Source organism: Pagrus major, chromosome 1, assembly GCF_040436345.1.
Source record: "Pagrus major chromosome 1, Pma_NU_1.0".
Taxonomy (NCBI): Eukaryota; Metazoa; Chordata; class Actinopteri; order Spariformes; family Sparidae; genus Pagrus; species Pagrus major.
In genome coordinates, this window is record NC_133215.1 from 24,277,660 (window position 1) to 24,298,945 (window position 21,286).

At 40.4% G+C, this 21,286-nt stretch overlaps 2 protein-coding genes across 2 annotated transcripts; both read left to right on the plus strand.

Annotated features, from left to right (window-relative positions):
- The first annotated feature begins 949 nt into the window (after positions 1–949).
- On the plus strand, positions 950–10,860 carry clta (clathrin, light chain A). The gene is made up of 5 exons (XM_073470777.1): positions 950–1,258; positions 2,025–2,053; positions 3,388–3,505; positions 3,723–3,834; positions 9,673–10,860. Exons 1-5 carry the CDS (start codon positions 1,081–1,083, stop codon positions 9,842–9,844), a joined length of 609 nt encoding a protein of 202 aa, XP_073326878.1. The 5' UTR covers positions 950–1,080; the 3' UTR covers positions 9,845–10,860.
- A 5,988-nt stretch (positions 10,861–16,848) lies between these two features.
- On the plus strand, positions 16,849–21,286 carry nansa (N-acetylneuraminic acid synthase a). The gene is made up of 6 exons (XM_073487770.1): positions 16,849–17,108; positions 18,024–18,239; positions 18,319–18,418; positions 18,840–18,994; positions 19,982–20,248; positions 20,410–21,286. The coding sequence occupies exons 1-6, from the start codon at positions 16,977–16,979 to the stop codon at positions 20,617–20,619; spliced, it is 1,080 nt and encodes a 359-aa protein (XP_073343871.1). The 5' UTR covers positions 16,849–16,976; the 3' UTR covers positions 20,620–21,286.

Here is a 21,286-nt window from a genome sequence, read left to right on the forward strand (position 1 = left end):
AAATTGCAGGGGAATTTAGAACAAGGTCATAGTCATACATCCTACATCCCCGCGTCAGTCCCGAGTCATATGTAATGTTACAGTTTTTTAACAAATGTCCTGTATCAGCAAGAAGGCACACCTTTGCCTTTCATGACTTTTGGATGTATGCTTTTGTTCCCTGTGGTTGTAAACATTCAGCAACACGTGTTCATCTCAAAGCAAAAGACGAGAGCTTCCAGTTTTTGAATTGTAAGTTCTATCTTTGAGATACTGTAGCACCGAGTCTGTCTGATGTTTTAAAACCAATGTATTTGCTCCCGCCTGCATACCTTAAGTCAGGTGAGTGCTAGCCTGTCACCTGAGCCCTTTGAGACTGTCAAAGCTGTTAATAATTAACCGCCATGACATTATACTTGAGCTGGACATTACAAATGTTGCCAGGGTGCTTCACCAGCCTTATTGTAGAGTGTTGCTGAGGGAACTTTTGGAAGACTGAAGCTAAGTGGAACCATAAAAGAGTAATAAAATAGTAATACTGAGCATTGGGGAAATTATTATTATATCATGAAAACAATAGAAAAACAAAAAGTATTAAATGTGTACTTTGTATCCTTGGATTTGCAAAAGAAGAGAACTCCATATACATTAATATATATTACAGTATACATATGTGTATGTTTATGATTTTTTTTTTTCTTCTGCATGTTCAGTTTAGTAACTGAGACATTAAATAATAATAGATTAAGGGTCTGACAGTGGTATCACGTCAAATATGAAGCAGTTGAATCTCCCTAATCTCAGACTGCGGATATTTTTTTTCACATCTCTTGACAGCACGTAGCAGATCATGGGACCCGTATGCAGGCGGGTTTATAGACTTGATTGGTCCGATTTTGAGGCAGCTGTCTTGCGATTGGTGCTCCCCTCTGTCACTCACCCATCCCGGTTTGTGATTGGCTATTCATCTGTTTCCGCTTCGCTAGCTTGTAGAATTTCTCTTTTTTTGTCGTCCTTCTTCCCGTTGAGCTAATCAATTTCGATCAACTGCTACACCTGCTCGGCGTTTCTCACATTTATCCTCACACAACAACCCTCAACATGGATGATTTTGACATGCTGAACGCGCCCGCCGCTGGAAACGGTGTCGGCTCGGAGGAGGACCCCGCCGCCGCTTTCTTGGCCCAGCAGGAGAGCGAGATCGCGGGGATTGAAAACGACGAAGGCTTCAGCATCCTGGACAGCGGAGAGGTTCCCTCGTCGCTGACAGACTCTAACGGTGGGTGACTGCTGTGGTCAAGTAGAGACAGTTTGCCTCAGTTCATTGTTAACACTTGTCTGTCTAGTCCGCTTTAATTTAACCGGGTTGTGTATCCTTTTAACGACAACTGCTCTGTTATACCTCAGTGTGTTCATAAATGGACACTGGAGTTGATAATGTTTTAGTTAGCTAGCTGAGCTAGTGCAGCTAACATATTAGCCAAGCGGGTTTAGCTAACGTTAACATTAACCTGTGTCAGTGTCTAAAATTGACAAAATAACACACTCAGGAACAGCTCAGCAATATAAGTACGTGTGTATGTGACGGCTCAGGCTTTACATAACGTTTTCAAAATGAATGAAGCTGTCTGATAACATCAGCTCTGCAGTCTGTGGCCGTCTCATTCATTGCTTCCTAGCTAACTTGCTTGCTGGCTGCTCGACATCTTGTTAATCTGTGTTTGCCAGCCAGCCTGACAGCCACAAGAGGAAATTGACGGAGCTTAATGACCTTTGACCAACACTGCCTCATTTCCTCGAAGCTGTGAATTCGTTAAGGTTTAGCAATAGTATTTAGTCAGAAGTGCTGACATGTCACATTATGAAATATGTGTGAATGAAAATCTTGAATCAGCAAGACTGTAAGACTCCCAGTTTACTTAGTTCTTGTCATGATTAGAAGGTGTCTGTTGCTTTTTTCTCAGACTTAAAGAATCATGTCTGTGGTTTTCGTTTTTTCTTTTATGGCTTCATTTCTGACAGCTGTTTTCCTTGTATCTTTGTAGATGGTGCTGTCAACGGAGAGCTTCATGGGGTAACACTTCTTCACATTGTTTTTCTTCATAACGTATTTTCCCAATTCTCCTGTCCTTGTGTTTGTTCCTCTGTATTTTACGTGTGAATAAGGGGACTTAGACAGCCTCACAATGTACACACACGTCACATTGTCCGAACCAAACATCTCTGATCTTTTCATCTCTAAATTAGAGATTACTCCTGTCAGGCTTGTTATCAGTACATCTACGTTATTGTTTTTGGTAATGTTGTATTGCATACATATCGCACATTCGCCTTAACTTTGCCTTGTGAAAAGTCACATATTGTTGGTTTTGTCAGTGTTTGATGGCTTTGCGTGGCAGGCTAGCAAGACGCTTAAAGAATAATTCTGCGTGATTATCTCTGCCAGGCGTAAGTCTGAAGGGGATCATGTGCTTCGTCGTGTACGTGGGTGTATCTGTCCACAGTCAATCTCAGACACTACTAGACCCATCAAACTAATTTTTTGCTCACATTCTCACTCCATGCTCAATTACCCCCATCGTTGACTGCTCTAACTCCTCTTAACCAGCTGGCTGCTAGTGGTCGCAAGTGATTAACAACTAGTTCAGTTTGGATTCTTGGTCATCATTACTAAACACAAGTAGTCAGGTGATTGGTAGTTGTCAGGTTATAAACAAGCCAACAGTCAAGCCCGATCATCTACACCTCTTTATATGGATATAAAACTGAAAGTTAGCCCACCTAAAATGCCGGTAATAACCCTCCTTGCACAGAATAAACATTGTGCACACATAATTACATCAAGTACGACAGGTCAACATTGAACCAGGAAGTCGCTCTGTAAATTGTGATGTTTAGATCAGACAGTATGGGTAACAAACCATTTGTCTGTGATTTTCTGTCTAAAAGTTTGGTTATCTGATGGTATGTTTAAAACCTGTCTGGTTGTGCAACTGCTTGTGCTTCTTGATCTTGGAGTACAACATTATAATTACTGATAGGAATGATGGCCAAAACCAGAATCTTTCTTATTCTTTCGTAGCAGTGTGATTTTGGTGCGAGTGACCGCAGCGGCTTAAATATCTGCCTTCTAGTTCCGTTCCAGCTTCCTTTTCCTCTGCTGTCGTTGCAACATTGCTGCCTTTTGCGCTGTCAGGACTTCTTTCTGGCAGTGAGAGGACTTAAGCAGATAAAACTCAAAGCAGCCAAGTGTGGTTTTAATAAAGCCTCTCAAACAGCACACAGCTAACTTTTAAGATGAATAATTCAGGATGAGAGATTGAATGTGTCTTCACCATATTTCTGTAAATTACATTGATAAAAGCAACACAATTATCTCCGCCTAACGTCACCTCCCTTATTTCTCAGGAAAGCAACGGTCCATCAGATGCCTATGCAGCAATCTCCAATGCAGACAGGCTGCAGGCCGAACCCGAAAGCCTACGCAAGTGGAGGGAGGAGCAAAGGGAGAGGCTGGAGTTGCTAGGTAAGCACAGCTTTTTTTTTTTATATATATAAGGAAACAGAACCGACCACTGCTGTCTGAGATGTGACAAGTAAACGTTGTCATGTGATCAATGCCAAGAGCTGGGTTCATTTTACATAGTATTTGGGCCTGTGTCTAAATTCCTAATTTTCCTCTATTGTGTCCTGCCATCTTCACTTCTTTAATCACTCCCCTCCCCACTCCTTTCCCTCCTTAGATGATAACTCTCGCAAGCAGGAGTCGGAGTGGAAGGAGAAGGCTAAGGTGGAGCTGGAGGAGTGGCATGCCAGGCAGAACGAGCAGCTGGAGAAAACCAAAACCAATAACAGGTACTGGCTTCATCAAGGGGTAGAAACGGGACACAAGTAACAGTAGAGATGAAGGAGAGCAATCTGCATCATGTGAGATATTACAATATTTTAAAAAGGGTATTAACAAATCTGAAATAATGGCAGCAGTCACAGGTGAGCATATCACTGAATACTAAGGTTAAGCCTCCAGCATGTATGTTGCTATACATCGTTGGTGTGAACCCTCCAGTTAGCATTTGTTCATTCATGGTTTTGGACAATAATGTGAAATCATACCTTTTTCTTAAAGGCGGCTACCCAAGGTGCTGCAGTGGATCTGCTAAGAAAAAGATTATAGTCACAGCAGTAGATGTGTCTTCTCATCTACATACAGTTTCAGTGATTTTGTTTCCCAGCACGCAGCATTCAGTATAAATCTCTCTCGACTTCTAAAAGTTCAATCTTACTGTACATTGGATTTACTCACGGTTGTTAAGTGTGTTTATACTGTCGAATGGCAGAGATGGTAGAATAACCTGTGTAATCTGTGTGCCAGATTGATCTTTAAGTAGTCGGATCTCCTGACAGTGCAGCCCACTGACTACAGAGTGTGAGAGACGATACACAGGGCTCCTCCACTCCAATGTGGGTTTGGTTTCCTGCTATTTTTAGTGTCACACAATGGCTCAAGAGAAGCATCTAAGAATATCTTCAGACAAATAAATACGTAGACTGATTTAAACAAGTACATTTTATGTGGTTTTTAAAATATTTCCATAGTTTATACTTTTATTTTTTACTTTTATTAACACGTTTATGGAGCGTACATCAAATTCTTCTGTTGTAGGAATTCCGTGCATTGATCTGGTTTATGATAAGACCAGTGTGTTTCTCAAATGCTTGTTAAACATGTACTATTATTTGAGGATCTATAAAATGCCACATGGTTGACATATTCGTGTCCTCCTCGAGGCATCAATTTGAGCTGAATTGGCAAAGTTTCTGTCTCAGTTTCTCCCACACTGTAATGTCACCCTGCTGCCCTATTAATAATAAACTACCTGCAGACATGACTCATCTGGAAGCCCGGTGTTGGGACAAAAGGATGGTACAGTTAAATAAATTACATAGAAATGTAGAAGTACGAGAAGAGTTAGGGCTGCAACTAACAATTACTTTCATTATTAATCTTTTTCTTCTCTTCCAAACTAATCAATTCATCACGTAGTTTATGCTGTAAAATGTGTAGAAACGGCAGGTCCATATCCAGAGTTCATATCGGTATATTGGGGGTGCATGTTTTGCATGACCAACAAACAAAACCTTTTGAATTTGATAGTATTTTGCTCTTATTCTCTCACCTTTTTCAATTATGAAGAACTGATCAGCAGAGCAGTGTGAGGGGAGGACGGTGAGAGCCTCCCTAAGCCTTTGATACCCTGACACTGCATTCAGAAGTCCTTCTAAAAACCTGAGCCTTTGATTATATGCCTCAGCTCATTACTGTGTGGTAACCTATAATGCTTGTGTTTCCATCCTCTTCTCCCTTTTATCGCTGTCTCTCTTCTCTCCTGCCTTCTTGCTGCTCTGTCGTTGGGGCGGATGTTTGTCCAGGGTGCTGGATGAAGACTTCTACAAGCAGCCCTTCTCTGAGCTCATTGGTTATGTGTATGTTGCTCCAACTAACATCCTCCCTTCTCATCTTCCTTCGCTTTTGTTTTCTCCATTATCATCAACTCCCAGAATCCATACATTGACACCATATTCATCTCATCAGTTAGGGCATTAATTGCCTCCACTTGCGTTGCCATGTTTTGGTTCCGTCTTAAGTTTTTCATTTTTAAATATTTGGATTTCTAACTGATAGACACGTCATCCAGCTTGATTTTTTTTCAAACATAAACTGCAATAATCATTTTCACCTCTTACATCTGCATGTCATTAATGAGTGGATGCCTCAAGATATTTCACTAAAGAGAATGACTGCATGCCACTACTAGTGTTGTCATGATACTGGAATTTAAACTTCGATACAATACCTTGAAATATATCGATATTCGATACCATGGTGAAAAATTGACACAAAAGTGAGGGCATCAAATTTGAGATTTTTATTAAAGGATAAATATAGCAAGACTATAACATATAAAAAGGATGTACAACTTTTCTTTTCATGGCTAGTAGCAGAGAGGAGCACAATGACTGTCTGAAACATCACTTATCACACCTTTTTAGAATTGTTTTACTCTTTTAATCAGGCCTTTTAAAAATAATGCATGTTGGAGAGGAGAGAGAGCGAAAGAGCGCAGCTGGTACCAAAGAAAATCCTGCAGAACATAAGAAACCATTTCAAATATTCAGAAGGAATATCTTGTATCGAAAAATCGATATTTTTGACAACACTAGCCACCACACACACACACACACACACACACACACACACAGCCAAACTTCCACAGTCATATCCATGGGAATCAAATTCACTCTGTCATAACTGCCTGTGTTAATTTCTCCTCCATTACTCACTTCTATACTGTTTCCCTTCAAGTCATTTCAGCGAAACATTTTGCAAATACATCACACACATTTCCAACAATTAACACTTGCTTACATTAATTGTACAGACTCTCACAGAAAAGTGTTTTGTTTCTGCTTAACATGTTTATAAATGTGAATTTCCCCCAAATTTGATTAATCTAGAAAATGTTACTTAGTAGTAGGATGCTTTTAGATTAGTTTGAAGCAATTGTGTGTATATAATTGGACCTGGGTGTTTGCGTCAGTTTTACCTAAACCTTCTTTTTTAAACTCTTAGGTGTTGTTTATAAAATAAGATTTGATTCCACTGCACAATGTGCATAGTTGACATTCTTCTTGAGGCTGGTTCCTTCCTCTGAATCTTTGCAAGTCAAACTTCCTAAGTCCTCACCCTGACTTCCCACATTCCCAGCTCTAGCCACTCACTGATATACAGTAAAGACCAGGGAAATGTACATGATCGGATAGAGCCAGTATTTAACAGTTTACTATTTTGTTTTCTTAAACCTGCAGATGTCCCGACGTGCAAAATTGAATCCAGCACTCACTGCCCCCGCTGTCTGTCTTCTCTCCTTCCTTTCAAAAATCAAAGATTCACAGATTTCCATCAATAACAACACTGGTCATATCACAGATACACAACTGCTTCAAACTGAACTGTGTTCATGCTTTATTAGATTGTTAGCTGCTCTGTAGCTCCTGCTGTCCTTCAGGATGACATGCTAATTTGCCCAGCTAGCTATCCAGTAGCCTGAGCTGTGCAGCCTTTGGTTTTGCTATCAGATTACATGGGGATAGCTGTTAGCCTGCACTGTGGTGTGCACATGTTTTATTTGTTTCTTCTTATTCATCGACTTTGATTTTAAAGGTCACTGATTTTCTTCTTCTTAGTTGTTCTTTGTTTCTGTTGTCATTGAGCTGCTCTTCTTTTGAAAATAAAGATTCATTTCTATTTTGATTTGTAATTTAATGTTAAAGTGCTCCAGTGTAAAATGCTTTTCTCTCACGATTAGGGAATGAGGTATTTTGTTGTGTTTTTCGATAGTTTTTTTTTTTTTTTAATGTGCACACCTAAATGCAGCTTATAATATGTGGGATTGACTCAGTATTATAGATATATTGTTGGTGTAGAATGACACTGATTCACACCACTTTCTCCTCCTTTGTCTCGTTGGTGTGAGTTTGTGACGGGACACCAGGGGCCTCATTTATTAGCATTCAATAAGAACAAATGGGCTTGAGTGATGTGAATACCACTTCCCACACAAACGGTAGGAATTAAAAAATGTGACAAGAGAATGAACTCATCGCTGAGCAATGCCTATAAAGATCTGGAGAAAGTGGGAGCTGGCCACATTGTTTGCAAATGTAGTGAGATGAATTGGAAGTTTTATGTAATAATGTGCTTTGCGTTTCAGCTTAATTTGTTAGAAAATGATCAACAGTTTTATAAATGAGAGCCCTGCCCATTATGTATAATGGCACAAGACAGAATTCAGATAAATACGTCAAACCAAAGGCTGCACAGTAATCATTTTGTAGAACACTTTTGAAGACCAAAAAAAAAAAGAGATCTTTTTAAAATGTCGCTTATTGCATGCTGGCTTTCAACATCTGCATTTGGCTCATTTTTGTTGTCTTTCATTTCGTCCCCTCCCTTCTCTCTCTCTCTCTCTTCTAAATTCTGACTTGTGAAACTGTTTCTCCCTGTTTTCTTTTCCTATGCACCTTAAAGCACACACATTAACCATCCTTGCTACCGCCTAGACCAGTTAAGTAAAAATACAAAACCCCAGAAACTTCCAAACACTTTATATTCTTGACAGGGGATAGATGCAGTTCTTTGTGTGTGTGTGTGTGTGTGTGGGTGCGTGTGTGTGTGTGTGTGTTAGATAATTATACGTTGTACAGATACCCAGTTTACTATCCCAACAGTTTAATCCACTGCCTAGATAGTTTTGTTGAAGTGTCCCTCCTGTGATGTTGTGGTCCTTCTAGTCCCTTTTGTGTATTTGTAGTTGGTTGTGACAGTGAATGTTCATTGGCTTCTCATCCCCATTTTGCTTTGTGTACTGTGTTGTAGTTAGTAGCGGAGTTTGTGCTTGCAGGTTGGGTGGGGAATAGAAAAAAGAACTGGAAAAGTACCATGGCAGTGGAATTGTTACTAAGATCGTGGGTGGGGAGTGAACAGGGCTTACATTTGTTTAGCCATAATCTGTGGCTTGCATCTCAAAATGTCTTGTGATAGTGGCACTGATCCATTTTCAGTTTTAAGTTGTCTTTTCTTTTCTTTTGTGTTTTAACTTCAAGTGTTTTGTAGCTAGCCTTGTAGTGTAAATGTCCATTTTTCTTTTAGTTTTGTTTGATATATGGTTAAAAAACACCCCAGCCTTCACCAAGAAGACATTAATTGATCTGTTCCACAATTACGACACATGAAATCAAAATAAACTCATTGTTTGCCACACCTCCAAATAGCCTGCTTTTCAGCCGCAGCACAATGCATGGCTAAGGCCCAGCAGTGCTTCCAGCTCTTTTGGGTTTGGTTAAAAAAACAGAACTTGCCGTTATTGTTCCTTTTTTAAATCAAGGACAAGTATATAGATGAGCTCATCATCCCTATACGTGGTTCTTGCTGTTTAAAGAGAACATTGTAAATATGCAACCGCAGGGCAAGTGGAAGTGCGAGGGTGTGGGCAAACTCCCCTCCCCCAGTTCTGTACAGAACTGCATTTTTAACCAACCAAAAAAACGCTTGTCAGATCTTACAATTACTTTGTTTAGCTTTGGTTTGTTTTCTTTCTTTGGATTTCTCATCAGTGTTTTGTATGTACCTCCCTTTACTGTTGTGGAGAGTCAAAAACAGGTGACTGTACTGTATTGTGTAAGCTGAGTTGGGGGCATGCCACACGTAATGAAACTGTTGTAGCTTGTTCATCTTTGTGGGTGTAAAGACAGATGGATGTCCATTATCTATGTGGTGATTGGACTGTCCTGCCCTGAGGTAGACTCTGCTGAACCAACACCAAGGCAAAAAAGAAAAGGAGAAAAACAGACTTCTGGCATGTAGAGATTTATATTCAATAGATTTAGGGAGTATTTCACCTGAAATGTTTCTGAACTGTAATCTCTTTTATGAATGCATCAGTCATGCCAGAGTCGACACTGTGGAGCTCAAAGAAGCACGACTATACTTTCCACCAGAACTTGTGTGTGTGTTGGGGATCAGCAGAGGACTTTCTCAGGGCTGTACGTGTACCGTGGCATATCTTACCTTTTCCTCCATTAATTGTTTTCTATTCCATGTCCTTTGTTTCTCTTCTTCCCTTTCGCACGTAGGGCGGCTGAGGAGGCCATGATTTCGGACTTGGATGAGAACAACCCTGGCACGGAGTGGGAGCGGGTGGCTCGGCTGTGTGACTTCAACCCCAAATCCAGCAAGCAGGCCAAAGACGTGTCCCGCATGCGCTCCGTCCTCATCTCCCTGAAGCAGTCCCCGCTAGTCCGCTAGGCAACCAAGGCTGCCCAAGGTGTCATTCCATATCAACCTCTGTCACCACATACCAATCCAACCCAACTCCCCATGTCCAAACATCTATATTCTGAAGACAAGGGGACTCAAACCCCTTCTGTCCGTATCCGTTTGCCATGCACAGCCCTGTGGATGGATATAGCCAGCGGTCCTACCTTCATCTATGTCCTCTTGGCAGGGCTGTAGAGATTAACCTTGAAGCACCAGCTCACCATTTTCTGCCCCCTGAAAGGTTTTCCCCTGTGTGCACCTCTTCCACAGACCAATCAAGACCTCGTAAATCCTCTTTTGCATTGGTTAACATACTGACATCAACACCAGGTCTGATGTTCTGTGGCGCTGTGTAACACTTGTGTAAGGGTGGTGAGACACTAAAAGGGAAGGGTTGATTGTGTGGGCCTACAGCTACACTACAGCCTGCTTCACATGGCCCCCAGACAATATGATTCTCCTGATGCTGTACTCTCTTAATCTGTCAAACTGGTCGATTGATGTTTGTTTTATTCACCTCACCTCTTGCCCTCCAACATATCGCCTCATGTTTCCCCATCCTTACAAAAAGTCACTTCAGAATTTTTCTTTATTGTTGTTTTTTTAAGGACCAATCTCGAAGACAAACTCCAAATTCAGTGTGTGTACTTTGAACTGTGTGTGTAGAGCCTGCTTGTGGCATATTGCGTTACATTATTCCAATCTATGCATTTCCTTTTGAAAAGCCTCTCCCCTTTCAAGTCAGGAACTGAACGAAGTCCAGTCATTACAATAAATGTGACCCATTTGTATGTGCGTTTAAACCTCAACAGCGTGTGTGTACGTACTCTATGCGTGTACCTAATGTACATATACAGAAGGCAATATATATACAGTATATAAAACGTTTATGTCACTGAAATTAGACAGTTGTGGTTTAAAAGAACTAGATATTAGCCAGCTGTTGCTTGACCATGCGTGTTCATTGTCCATTTGATTTCAATATCAGTAAAAAGTGAATAAAAGTTGTGGTCTTGTCATTCTTCAACTGGATATTCAATGTTAATCTGTGGTTCAGGAATGTGGCTGCGATCAGATAACTGAAAGCGTATAAAACAAGTTTAACATGTTACTTATCCTTCAAACTCAATTGATTTGTGCCCACGAGGAGGCAGAGTACCTCCTCAGCAAGTTTACCGACACAGCTCTGAGCCTGTTGTCTGAAATCTAGTCACCTGACAAATGTAAGTCTGATGTTCTTTTTACTTTAGCTCTGTTCAAGTCACCACCACCACCAGTATTTGGATTATTAGCTTGCCACCTGCGATATTCTGAGCATTTAATTGCTATTGTTGCTTTTTGCTGCTGCGTAGTGTCGGGTGTATTGCATATTAGAATTAGTTGATTGATTTAAAGCTGCACTCATTCTTTCAGTAATTTGAAAGGGTAGTGACAAACCCACAGTGAATCATCAACTGACTGCAGTTCCCTTCAACTCTACAAATTAGTTTAGCTTCTTTCAGCTTCTTTTCTTGGTTTCACAGTTCTTACACTTGTTTTCTTGTATTTCTGAGAAAACCATTTTGCTGCAGTAAGAGACTGAGGGTGAAATTATATTGATACTTGTTTGCATATTCTACAAATTGCTAAAATCAGTTTGGAAAGAAAGGGGGAGACCAAATACGAATTGTAGAATACTGATAAAGACACAAGTTTGGCTTAATATCTGGCTGTGTAGTTATTTTGGACTGTCTGGGTGTCCTTTTTTATTTTCCTTAAAAACAGATTATTAAGTCTCACTATTTGTGTTCTCTTTTGAATGTGATAAAGTCATGGTTTTAACTCAGAAACAACATTTGATTAATTCATTTACACAAAACATTGCATCATAATTTCCAAGGTTTTGCAAAAATGAACAAAACCCCCAACCTCTGTCCCCCTGGTATTCCAATGTTAAAAAATAAAAAAGCAAAAGTGCTCTCTAATATGGTAGCAAACCCTCTAAGATGTTATTCCAGTGGAGAAAATGAGATGCCATGCCACATTTTGGAGGACTGAAACTGGCAAAATCATAAATAATTAAAGAAAGAAAGAAATGGCTCGATAAATAATTTAATATGCCACTGAATTCACCTAAAACTGAAATTAAATCCAGGCATTAATTAATTTATAGCCTACATTTATTTTTCTATTTTTGGTGCATTGAATGGCATATTAGTTTATTTATTGAGCCATGTATTTATGTCTTTATTAATTTTTTTTATTTTGGCAGATTCAGACCTCCACACCACATAACTGCATGACGACTTTCTGCATCTGGTGCCTTTTTTTTAAATTTTCTTCACCCCTGCCCCTCAAACATTCTGAGGCTGCCACTGACGATATGTAAAGGACAAATTACTTTAGTTTTTGCAAGACGGCAGGCTCGTACTGTCAGCCCATGACAACACCCCTGACTGTTTCCACTTATTCATTCAAATATTCATTTAAATACAATGTAAAGCAAGTGGGTACAAGCATTCAGCTATGTAGCTTGACTTTGTTGGTGTGTGGTGTTGATTGGAGTGGCAGATATTCAGTTAGTGGTGGGCATTTGTCCTGCTGCAGTGTCCTTTGGTAATCCACTGAACATTTAAAGGTGCTGCACTGTAGCTGTGCCACGACCTTGTGACCTCCATCTGGAGGGAGAGAAAAGAAAAAAAAAACAGCTTCTATGTAAATAGAACATTTTAGTACCTGTTCTGATTTTTATTCAGATGACATATGTTGTTAAGAAACAACCTGTTAGATGCTGATGTGCTCTTAAATTTCTGCGTAGTGCAGGTTTTAAAGTTCCTCACAGTGTGTGACACTATCGCACATATTTCCTGTACTTATATACTGTACATTAAGTTGTTGCTGTTTTTTATACACATTTCCCAAAAAATGCCATATTCGTGTCTTGGGAAATATTTGGATCTCCAACAAAATATAACTAAGCTCTTTGGTGTTGAGCATTAAGTTTTTAAAAGTTGACTCACCAGCTGAAAGAGCAGCCCTGTGGTATGTATTGATCTCTTATCTGTCTATTTTTCTTGGCATCATTCTCACTCCACTCTTTCTTTTGTCAAATGCTATTCAGTTCACCTGGAAACTCCAAGAAGAGACGATAGGATGAGCCATTGAAATGTTTTGGGTGGGACTGCTCACAGTTTTGGGACACATATGAGACTATCAGAATTGAAATCCTTTCAGTGGATGGTATGTTTACCAAAAAATTGTGTGTGTGTGTCGGTGTGTCTGTGTGTTTGTGTTTGTGTGTGTACCTGAAACCTGAAAGGTGCCTGGCTGTGGAGGCGGATTCCCTCAAGCTAACTATAAAAGGCTTCGCGTGAACATCCTCCTGAACTCTGTCCCGGTAGGATGATCGGGGACTCCCATCCGTGCTTCACCATTGCTGAAATCGGACAAAACCATCAGGGAGACATTAAGATTGCTAAAAAAAATTATCAAGATGGCAAAGGTAAATAAAAGAGTTGAAACTGTGCCAATAAAGATGGCAATGGTTGAAAATATCACTTTGCACTGCTTCTCTTCTTCTCCTCTTCTGTCTTCTCAGGACGGTGGTGCTGATTGTGCCAAATTCCAGAAAAGTGAATTAGAGTTCAAATTCAGCAAGAAAGCTTTGGAACGCCCCTACAACTCAAAGCACTCCTGGGGGGGACCACAAGCGTCACTTGGAGTTCAGCCATGAGCAGTACTGGGAACTGAAGAAGTACGCAGCAGAAATCAATATCTTTCTCACCGCCTCTGGAATGGACGAGGTAAAAGAAACAATCATTTCGATCTATGATCCAGGTAACTGGCAGGTCAGGAGTTTAAATTTTTACAGCACTGTAAGCCACAAAAATAGATATTGATATTACGGTATTCCTTAAAATAAAATAGAAAACCTACAGAGACAACTGCTAAAAAAGTATGAGACTGTGTAGCATGTGACCTCAAATGGCTCTTACTTGAAACCAACCTTACAGCTTGTCAAAGCAAAAGTAACAAAAGAGGTTGTCGCATCCAAGACTCTCTGAATATAGGAGCTTCAGCTTGTGGCTAAGTTCTGTCATTAGCGAGGCAAAACTAACATATTAGTTCAAGACAAAGCATGATGTAAACAACAGTGAATACCACTTTAACTTATTTTAATATCAATGCCATCATTTGTAGTTGGTCCCCATCCTTTACATGAGTGAACGCATAGCCTAAACCATCATTCAACCTCATTGCCTGTCTCAGTGTCGTGCTTTTGGGGTTCACATATTTATATTTTTACTTCCTCCTCTCTTCTATCTTTTTCTTCTCCTGAAGGAATATCATAAAGAATTCCTGGACATTCCCACTGGATATTCCGGGCATGAACAGGGAATCTACATAACTGTAGCAGGGATCACGTGTCAAGCAGATGTTACCCTGTGAGAAGAACTGCCACGATAAAGTCGGTTTGATTCATTTTCATCTTATCACAAGCATTGTCTAGTTGTTGAGTTAATCTCCATGAGATAAGGATCCAATCGTTATCTTACATCATTTATGGTGCTGTATGATTGTAAAAAAGTATAAGCTCCTTGATTAAAGGGGCATTCCAATGTTTTCACGCAGGGAGTACTACTCAACCTGTGACATCATATTTTTAATGGAAGTCCTGAGTTGCAAACTGGTAGCACATAGTTTGAAAGACATGATCTTCTATCAATCATAGAGGGTGCAATTGAGCTGCATCATGGGAAATGTAGGATCTGTGTAGGAGCCTGACCCATAGGGACTGAAACTCAGGATATCTCACCCTCTGCTGCTATGATTTTGATCTTTCTTTTGTAAATCTCCATCTTGCAGGTTTCCCAACTTTTACAGAACTGCAATACTAAATCAAACTGTAATGGCCTTTTTAAATATAACCGCAGATTTAGTTTAACTGAATGGACACAATTGGACTACTGAGTTGGAGTAACTAATTTTTCAGTTTTGTGTTTATGCCTCGAGACTTTTCCAACTTTGTCTTGAAATTAAATTTATTCTATCATCACAGCATCACTCTCCCCCAATGCTCTGAGCTCCCAGTCCGGCCAGATTCGGCTAATAGCTGCATGGTTAACTAAGCTTACTAGCTAGCAGCAGCTACAGTTAGCAGCAGTTAGTGGGTACTCTGATGATATGCTGCCCCCTGTTTGTTTTGAGTACATAGCCAATCCTTACATATTGCTCCTTTAATGTTTTGTCATGTCCAACTGAAACATCCAGTTTCTGTTCTAAAATGAAACTGTGCCGCAGTCAGTTTGACGATAACTGAGACGATATGATGATGAAATGGGCACATATTAACTTGTTCAACGGTTTTCTTGTCATTTTTCATTCATCAATCACTGATTTTGTTTCTTTCTTCTCTTTTTCTTTTTGTTCCAGTTGGGCAAGTCGGTGGTGGCTAAGGGAGCCATCCTGAAAGGCACAGTGATCCGAAGATCATCATCTGTTGGTGTGAAATGTTACAACAGCCTGTAATTGCAGGGTGTGGCCTCATACATGACATTTGTGTACTGTCGTATGTGGGATGTGAAGCCACATGTGGATTTTCCATGATGTGACGTCAAAGCTTGTTAAATCATCCAACACTGACATTTCAGTGACGTATGGCCCCTCTGAGCTCTATCTTCTATTCACATCACAGCTGTAATGCAGATGCATGGAAATATTAGCAGGTGATGTCAACTGTGTTTGCATCCCTGCACTGTTTGCTTACTGTGTGCCACAGGCCCTGTCCAAATTAAGAAATGTCCCGTGGCAGGCTTGTGAAAGTAGTCTCTATCTCTATCTACAATGATCTGTCCCTGCCTGACTTTTCCAGCAGTTAATCATAAAAAAGTGCAATGTTTGGTTACATATGTGTTTGAATAAGTTGCACTGTAATTATATGCAGTACCTGTATTTGTGGGGAATAATAATGATGTTAGGATTATATTCTTCTGTTCATGGAGCCACATGTGGCACTTAAATAGCAATCAATGCTTCTCAAATGTTAATCATACGAATTAAAAGAATGTGGAAAAAGCCTTTAATTTCTGTATTTTTGTCTTAATTTCTTAGTTTACTAGTAGCAGTGAGAAATATGATAGCAATGGGTAGTTCCCGAGTGTGGCTTAGGGTGACCAGGTCCCAACAAACCAAATGTGGATCGTCTCCCCTCGTGCTCCCATGTTCAAATAAATGCAGCGAAGGTGCCCTCTTGGATGCCCCTATGGTAGGTAAAACATGATAAAGTGCCCTTTAGGGTGCCCTTCCAGCAGACTAAACATGGTGAAGTGCGCTCTAGGGTGCCCTTCCAGTGCCCTTTCTACGCACTCGTGCCCCACCACATACAGCTGGTGTCCTTTTTATATTTTTTCACCCCTGCACCTCAAACATTCGGAGTCCGCCACTGCTGCACAGTGTGTTAAATGCTAGGTATTTCAGCTGCTGTTCCCAGTCTTGAAAAAGAAACCCTGTGTGATGTAGCAATGGCAGCAAAGACAGTCACAGTCAATAACAATGTGGGACATCATCTCTATATGTGGGACACATAATAAGGGATAAAAATGGTGTGCACTCCTGCATGAAGTGGGACACCTGGTCACTCTAGTCTAAAAGCAACATCATGTAGAAATTGGCATTTCGTTTTTATTATATCTTTTCTTTGTATTTTCTCTTTTGTTTTCTTTATATTTATATTTTATATTTCTTGTATATCTGTGATCCCCATGGCATTCTCTTTACATATTTTTTTTTACTTTGTGCTGATACTTAACATTTAAAGACAAAATCTTTCTGTTCATGGTTTTCTGTCTTCTGATTATATTTTTTTGGGTTGCATTTTGAAGTCAGAGGCTGAAATGTCTTTTCTTCACCCACTCCTTCACCTGCCTGTCAAACATACACGTAAGCTTATGCTTTTATTTTTAAAGTGGATCCGGCTATTACGTTGAACTACAAAGCGGAAGTCCGTGCACATCCTTGATGTTCAGCACGATAACGGTTCCGGTCGGCTTCTCCAGGAACAACTCGCTGCTGTCCCTCCGTCCACTCCTCTGCAAGAAAATTACATCCACCGGTGGTTTCTTGTTTCCTTTTCTTTGTTAAAATGCCTTTAAAGTTTGAGCTGTGTCCCGGTCGAATGATCGGAGGGAACCACCCGTGCTTCATCATTGCCGAAATTGGACAAAACCACCAGGGAGACATTGAGATTGCCAAGAAAATGATCAAAATGGCAAAGGTAATAAACTAGACACGCGTGGGTTTATTCTGAACGTGAATAAGTGAGTTTTTTCTCTTTAACAGCACACACGCACAGGAATGATTGTACTCAGAAATCAATTCAAAAATGTGCCGGTTTAATATCCTGGTCGCAACACCGCCTTCGTCTGAGTCAGTACTCTGAATGAAATATACCCTGAGCTACTGTGTGTTTATCGGTCATAATGCCTGAACTAATAGTTCGGATATGAGCTGCTAGTTTACATGCAAGAGGCTTCAAAGGATTTTTGTAAAAAGATGTTCAGGCATGTTGTCGAATGTTAAATTGACAGATTTGTGAATGGAGTTTGGCGTGCTTATTCACGCCTGGGACATAGTGGCCGTAATAGGATACTGTATCACTCCCGAAGACACTATTCAGTTCAACTGCCCCACAGACATCAAGGAAGACATATACATATCTGTGTTATTTTTTATACTTAAAGTATTTATATTGTTATTTTTTCTATAATTGAGCGAATATTTCTGATTTCCACCTCAGCCCCTGTACTGTTGGCATTGTCTTATGATGTAAAACCATGTTTGATCATACAAAGCTGCAGTATGTTATGACTTGGGGCTACACAAGAGACAGTAATCATTTCATCTGACTTCACTTCAGTAAAATGGGATTATTGCATTCCTTAGTCATTATATTATAGGGTATTTGTCAGCTGCAGAGGCTTATGGGCTAGACTGGTGCCTTAGGTAGTGAGTAAAACTAGATGCACATAATAAACATGTAAAGCTATTTATATAGTTAATAAACTATAACTTATAAACTTATTTGAGTCTTTAGGACCTCTGAAATAAATCATAAAATAAACCATTACTACTCAATATGTTTTCCAAGCTTCCCATCTTTGTCAAACCTCACGTATCTCCTCCTTCACAGGACTGTGGTGCTGATTGTGCCAAATTCCAGAAGAGTGAATTAGAGTACAAATTCAACAAGAAAGCTTTGGAGCGCCCCTACACCTCCAAACAGTCCTGGGGCAAAACTTACGGTGAACACAAGCGCCATCTGGAGTTCAACCATGAGCAGTACAGGGAGCTGCAGAAATATGCCAAGGAGGTGGGGATCTTCTTCACCGCCTCCGGCATGGATGAGGTAAGAGAAAGACTTCCGATGAAGGCTTAATGGTGTTCGTATCAGGTTTAAGTTTAACCTGAACTTCTTCTGTCTGTAGATGGCAGTGGAGTTCCTCCATGAGCTCAATGTGCCTTTTTTCAAAGTGGGCTCTGGAGATACCAACAACTTCCCCTACCTGGAGAAGACTGCCAAGAAAGGTGAGAGTGGACATATATATATATCATAGGTATCTGGGAAGGAGTTTCAAGTATGAGATTGATGTATGAGATGTATTTTATGTAAGATAAACAAGGGCTAAAGCAGTTTTATAACTTGTAAAAACTGTAACACAGTGATACAATAATGCAAAGTATACGAAACACATACTAATGCGCAGTAAGCAAAAGGGCACAACTGAGGGCACAAATGGGTTTGCCCTCAGTTGAAATAAGTGAAGAAGCAATAACAGCCTTATTGTCAAGTGAAGTGAGATCAAAGATTTCAACAGCACTTCAGCATTCAGTCTGGTCCGTCTGCTCATTATGAACTACAGGGACTCTTTAAGAGTAAAGAGCAGTGTTGCATTTTGCCCTCTGCCCATGTCGGACATGATGTTTATCAGGCTGTTGTCTGTGTCAGGACGTCCCATGGTGGTGTCCAGCGGGATGCAGTCCATGGAGACGATGCGTCGGGTCTACAAAACAGTGAAGGAGCACAACCAGAACTTTGCCATCCTGCAGTGCACCAGCGCCTACCCTCTGGAAGCTGAAGATGTCAACCTCAGAGTGATAACGGTGAGAGGAATAAATAAAAGAGTATATCAGAAGGTTGGATTAGAATACAGTCGATGTTCATAGATTTCATATCCAAGTCGAGTTTTCAAGGGATCCATACATACATGTTTTGTTGCAGTTCGTGTTTTTAGAATGTAAAATATATTTCCCTACATTGCACTTAAGATGATTAAGATCAAACTTCCTGTTTTGTTGAATATCTGGTGGGTTTTGCAGCAATGTAAAAAGTACCAGAAAGTCATACTTGAGTAAAAGTTGAGATAATGTGTTGATATATTACTTTAGTAAAAGAGGAAGTCACAGACAAATAGCACTTGTGAAGTAAAGGCCTTAGTATCTGATATTAAAATTAAGTATGAAGTATCAAAAGTAATCTTTTGGCAATAAATGTAAAATGAGTATCAAAAGGTAAACTAAGAGTAAATTATCCATTTATTCAGATGTATGTATATGCTGTCAACCAATTATCGAATCCGATATTCAGAATTTTTCCGATTATCGGAATCCTTGTTCGTTTCTAATGAGGCTGCTGATGAAATGAATTAATTTGGAAATGCTCTACTTTTGCTCAAACAGCAGTCTGCAAAGTAACTTGTACTAAAGTTGTTAAATACATCTAGTGTAGAGTACGAAGTATGACATTTGCCTCCAAAATTTAGTGGAGTGGAAGTATAAAATATCAGAAAATGGAAATACTCAAGCTCAAGTACCTCAAAATTGCATTTGAGTATACAGTAGTATTTGAGTAAATGTGCTTAACTGTAAATATCATCATTCCATCACTGGGATTTCCTTACATCGGACAGAGCCAGACAAGCTATATCCCGTTCCCAGTCTTTATGTGAGGCTAAGCTAACCAGCAGCTGATTCAAATCAAATATGGCGGTCGTCTCTAACACTCAGCAAGAAAGCAAACCAGCATATTTCCCAAAATGTCAAACTGTTCCTTTAAGAGTAACACTTATCTCTCCCGCTTGTCAACTACAGGAATACCAGAAGGAATTTCCAGATATTCCCATTGGGTATTCCGGCCACGAGTCTGGGATCAATATTTCAGTTGCTGCCGTTGCTCTGGGGGCAAAGGTCATCGAGCGTCATGTGACCTTGGACAAGACGTGGAAAGGAAGTGACCATTCGGCCTCGCTGGAGCCCCCCGAGCTGACCGAGCTGGTTCGTTCCATCCGACTGGTGGAGAGGGCGCTGGGGAGCGGCCTCAAGCAGATGTTACCCTGTGAGAAGCCGTGCCATGATAAGGTGAGATATCCTTTCTCCACGAGAAAATACACAAAATGTTAAACAGTTCTGTTTTTATTGTACTTAAGTGACATTTCACTGTTTAGAAAGGCAGTCATTTGTTTCAACTTTGAGCTATGAGAACAATAATAACGTCACTCCCTTCTTTCTTTCTCTTCCAGCTCGGTAAGTCGGTGGTGGCCAAGGTCAAGATCCCCAAAGGGACTGTCCTGACTCTGGACATGTTGACAGTAAAGGTGGCCGAGCCCATGGGCGTCTTTGCCGAGGACATCTTCCAGCTGGTCGGTAAGAAGGTGACAGAGGATGTGGAGGAGGACGAGAGTGTCACGCCAGAGGCGGTGGACAGCTACGGCAAGAAGGCCAAGTGCTGAGGGGGGCAGGGAGTTTTGAAATGAGTCATGGAAAAGGCACTTAATGTCAGAGGAGATTAAATTGATTCCTCTGGGGATAATTCAGACGGAGCGTAATGTGACACAGGCAGGAGGGTCGTGGTAATATTCTTTTGGTGCTGGTGAGATTTCCGACATTGAAGTCATGGAAGATCAGAACTTGTTGCATAATTGGACATGAAATGATCTGAGAGTTTCAGCTGTTTAAACAATTCTTTTGCTCAAATAATTCATTTGTTCTCGTTTGCCAAAGTATTTTCAATGTTCCAGAAGCCGCCTTAACATAACACACTTACTTTTTGGGCGAACAGGCTCTTTGATAAACCTACCATTATCTAACAAGAGGCTCAGCAGTAGTTTCAGCTCTGTGGTCAGCACACATTGCTGGAGCCGGGTGCATAAAACTTGAACGAATGTGCATACACTGTCTGCAACTAACTTATAAAGCCATGTGTATGCATTTTTCATTGTTTTGCAAGCACTGCCTTGTGCCCACTCACAAATAATCTCTTATTATCATAAAACAGACTCCTGTTTGTCACCAACAGGTTGTAATTGTGCTTTCAGGATGAAAGATGTTCACGTTCTCTGTTGAAATCAAAGATGTTCTGAAAAGATGAAGCCTCCAAATAAAATATTGTCCATATTC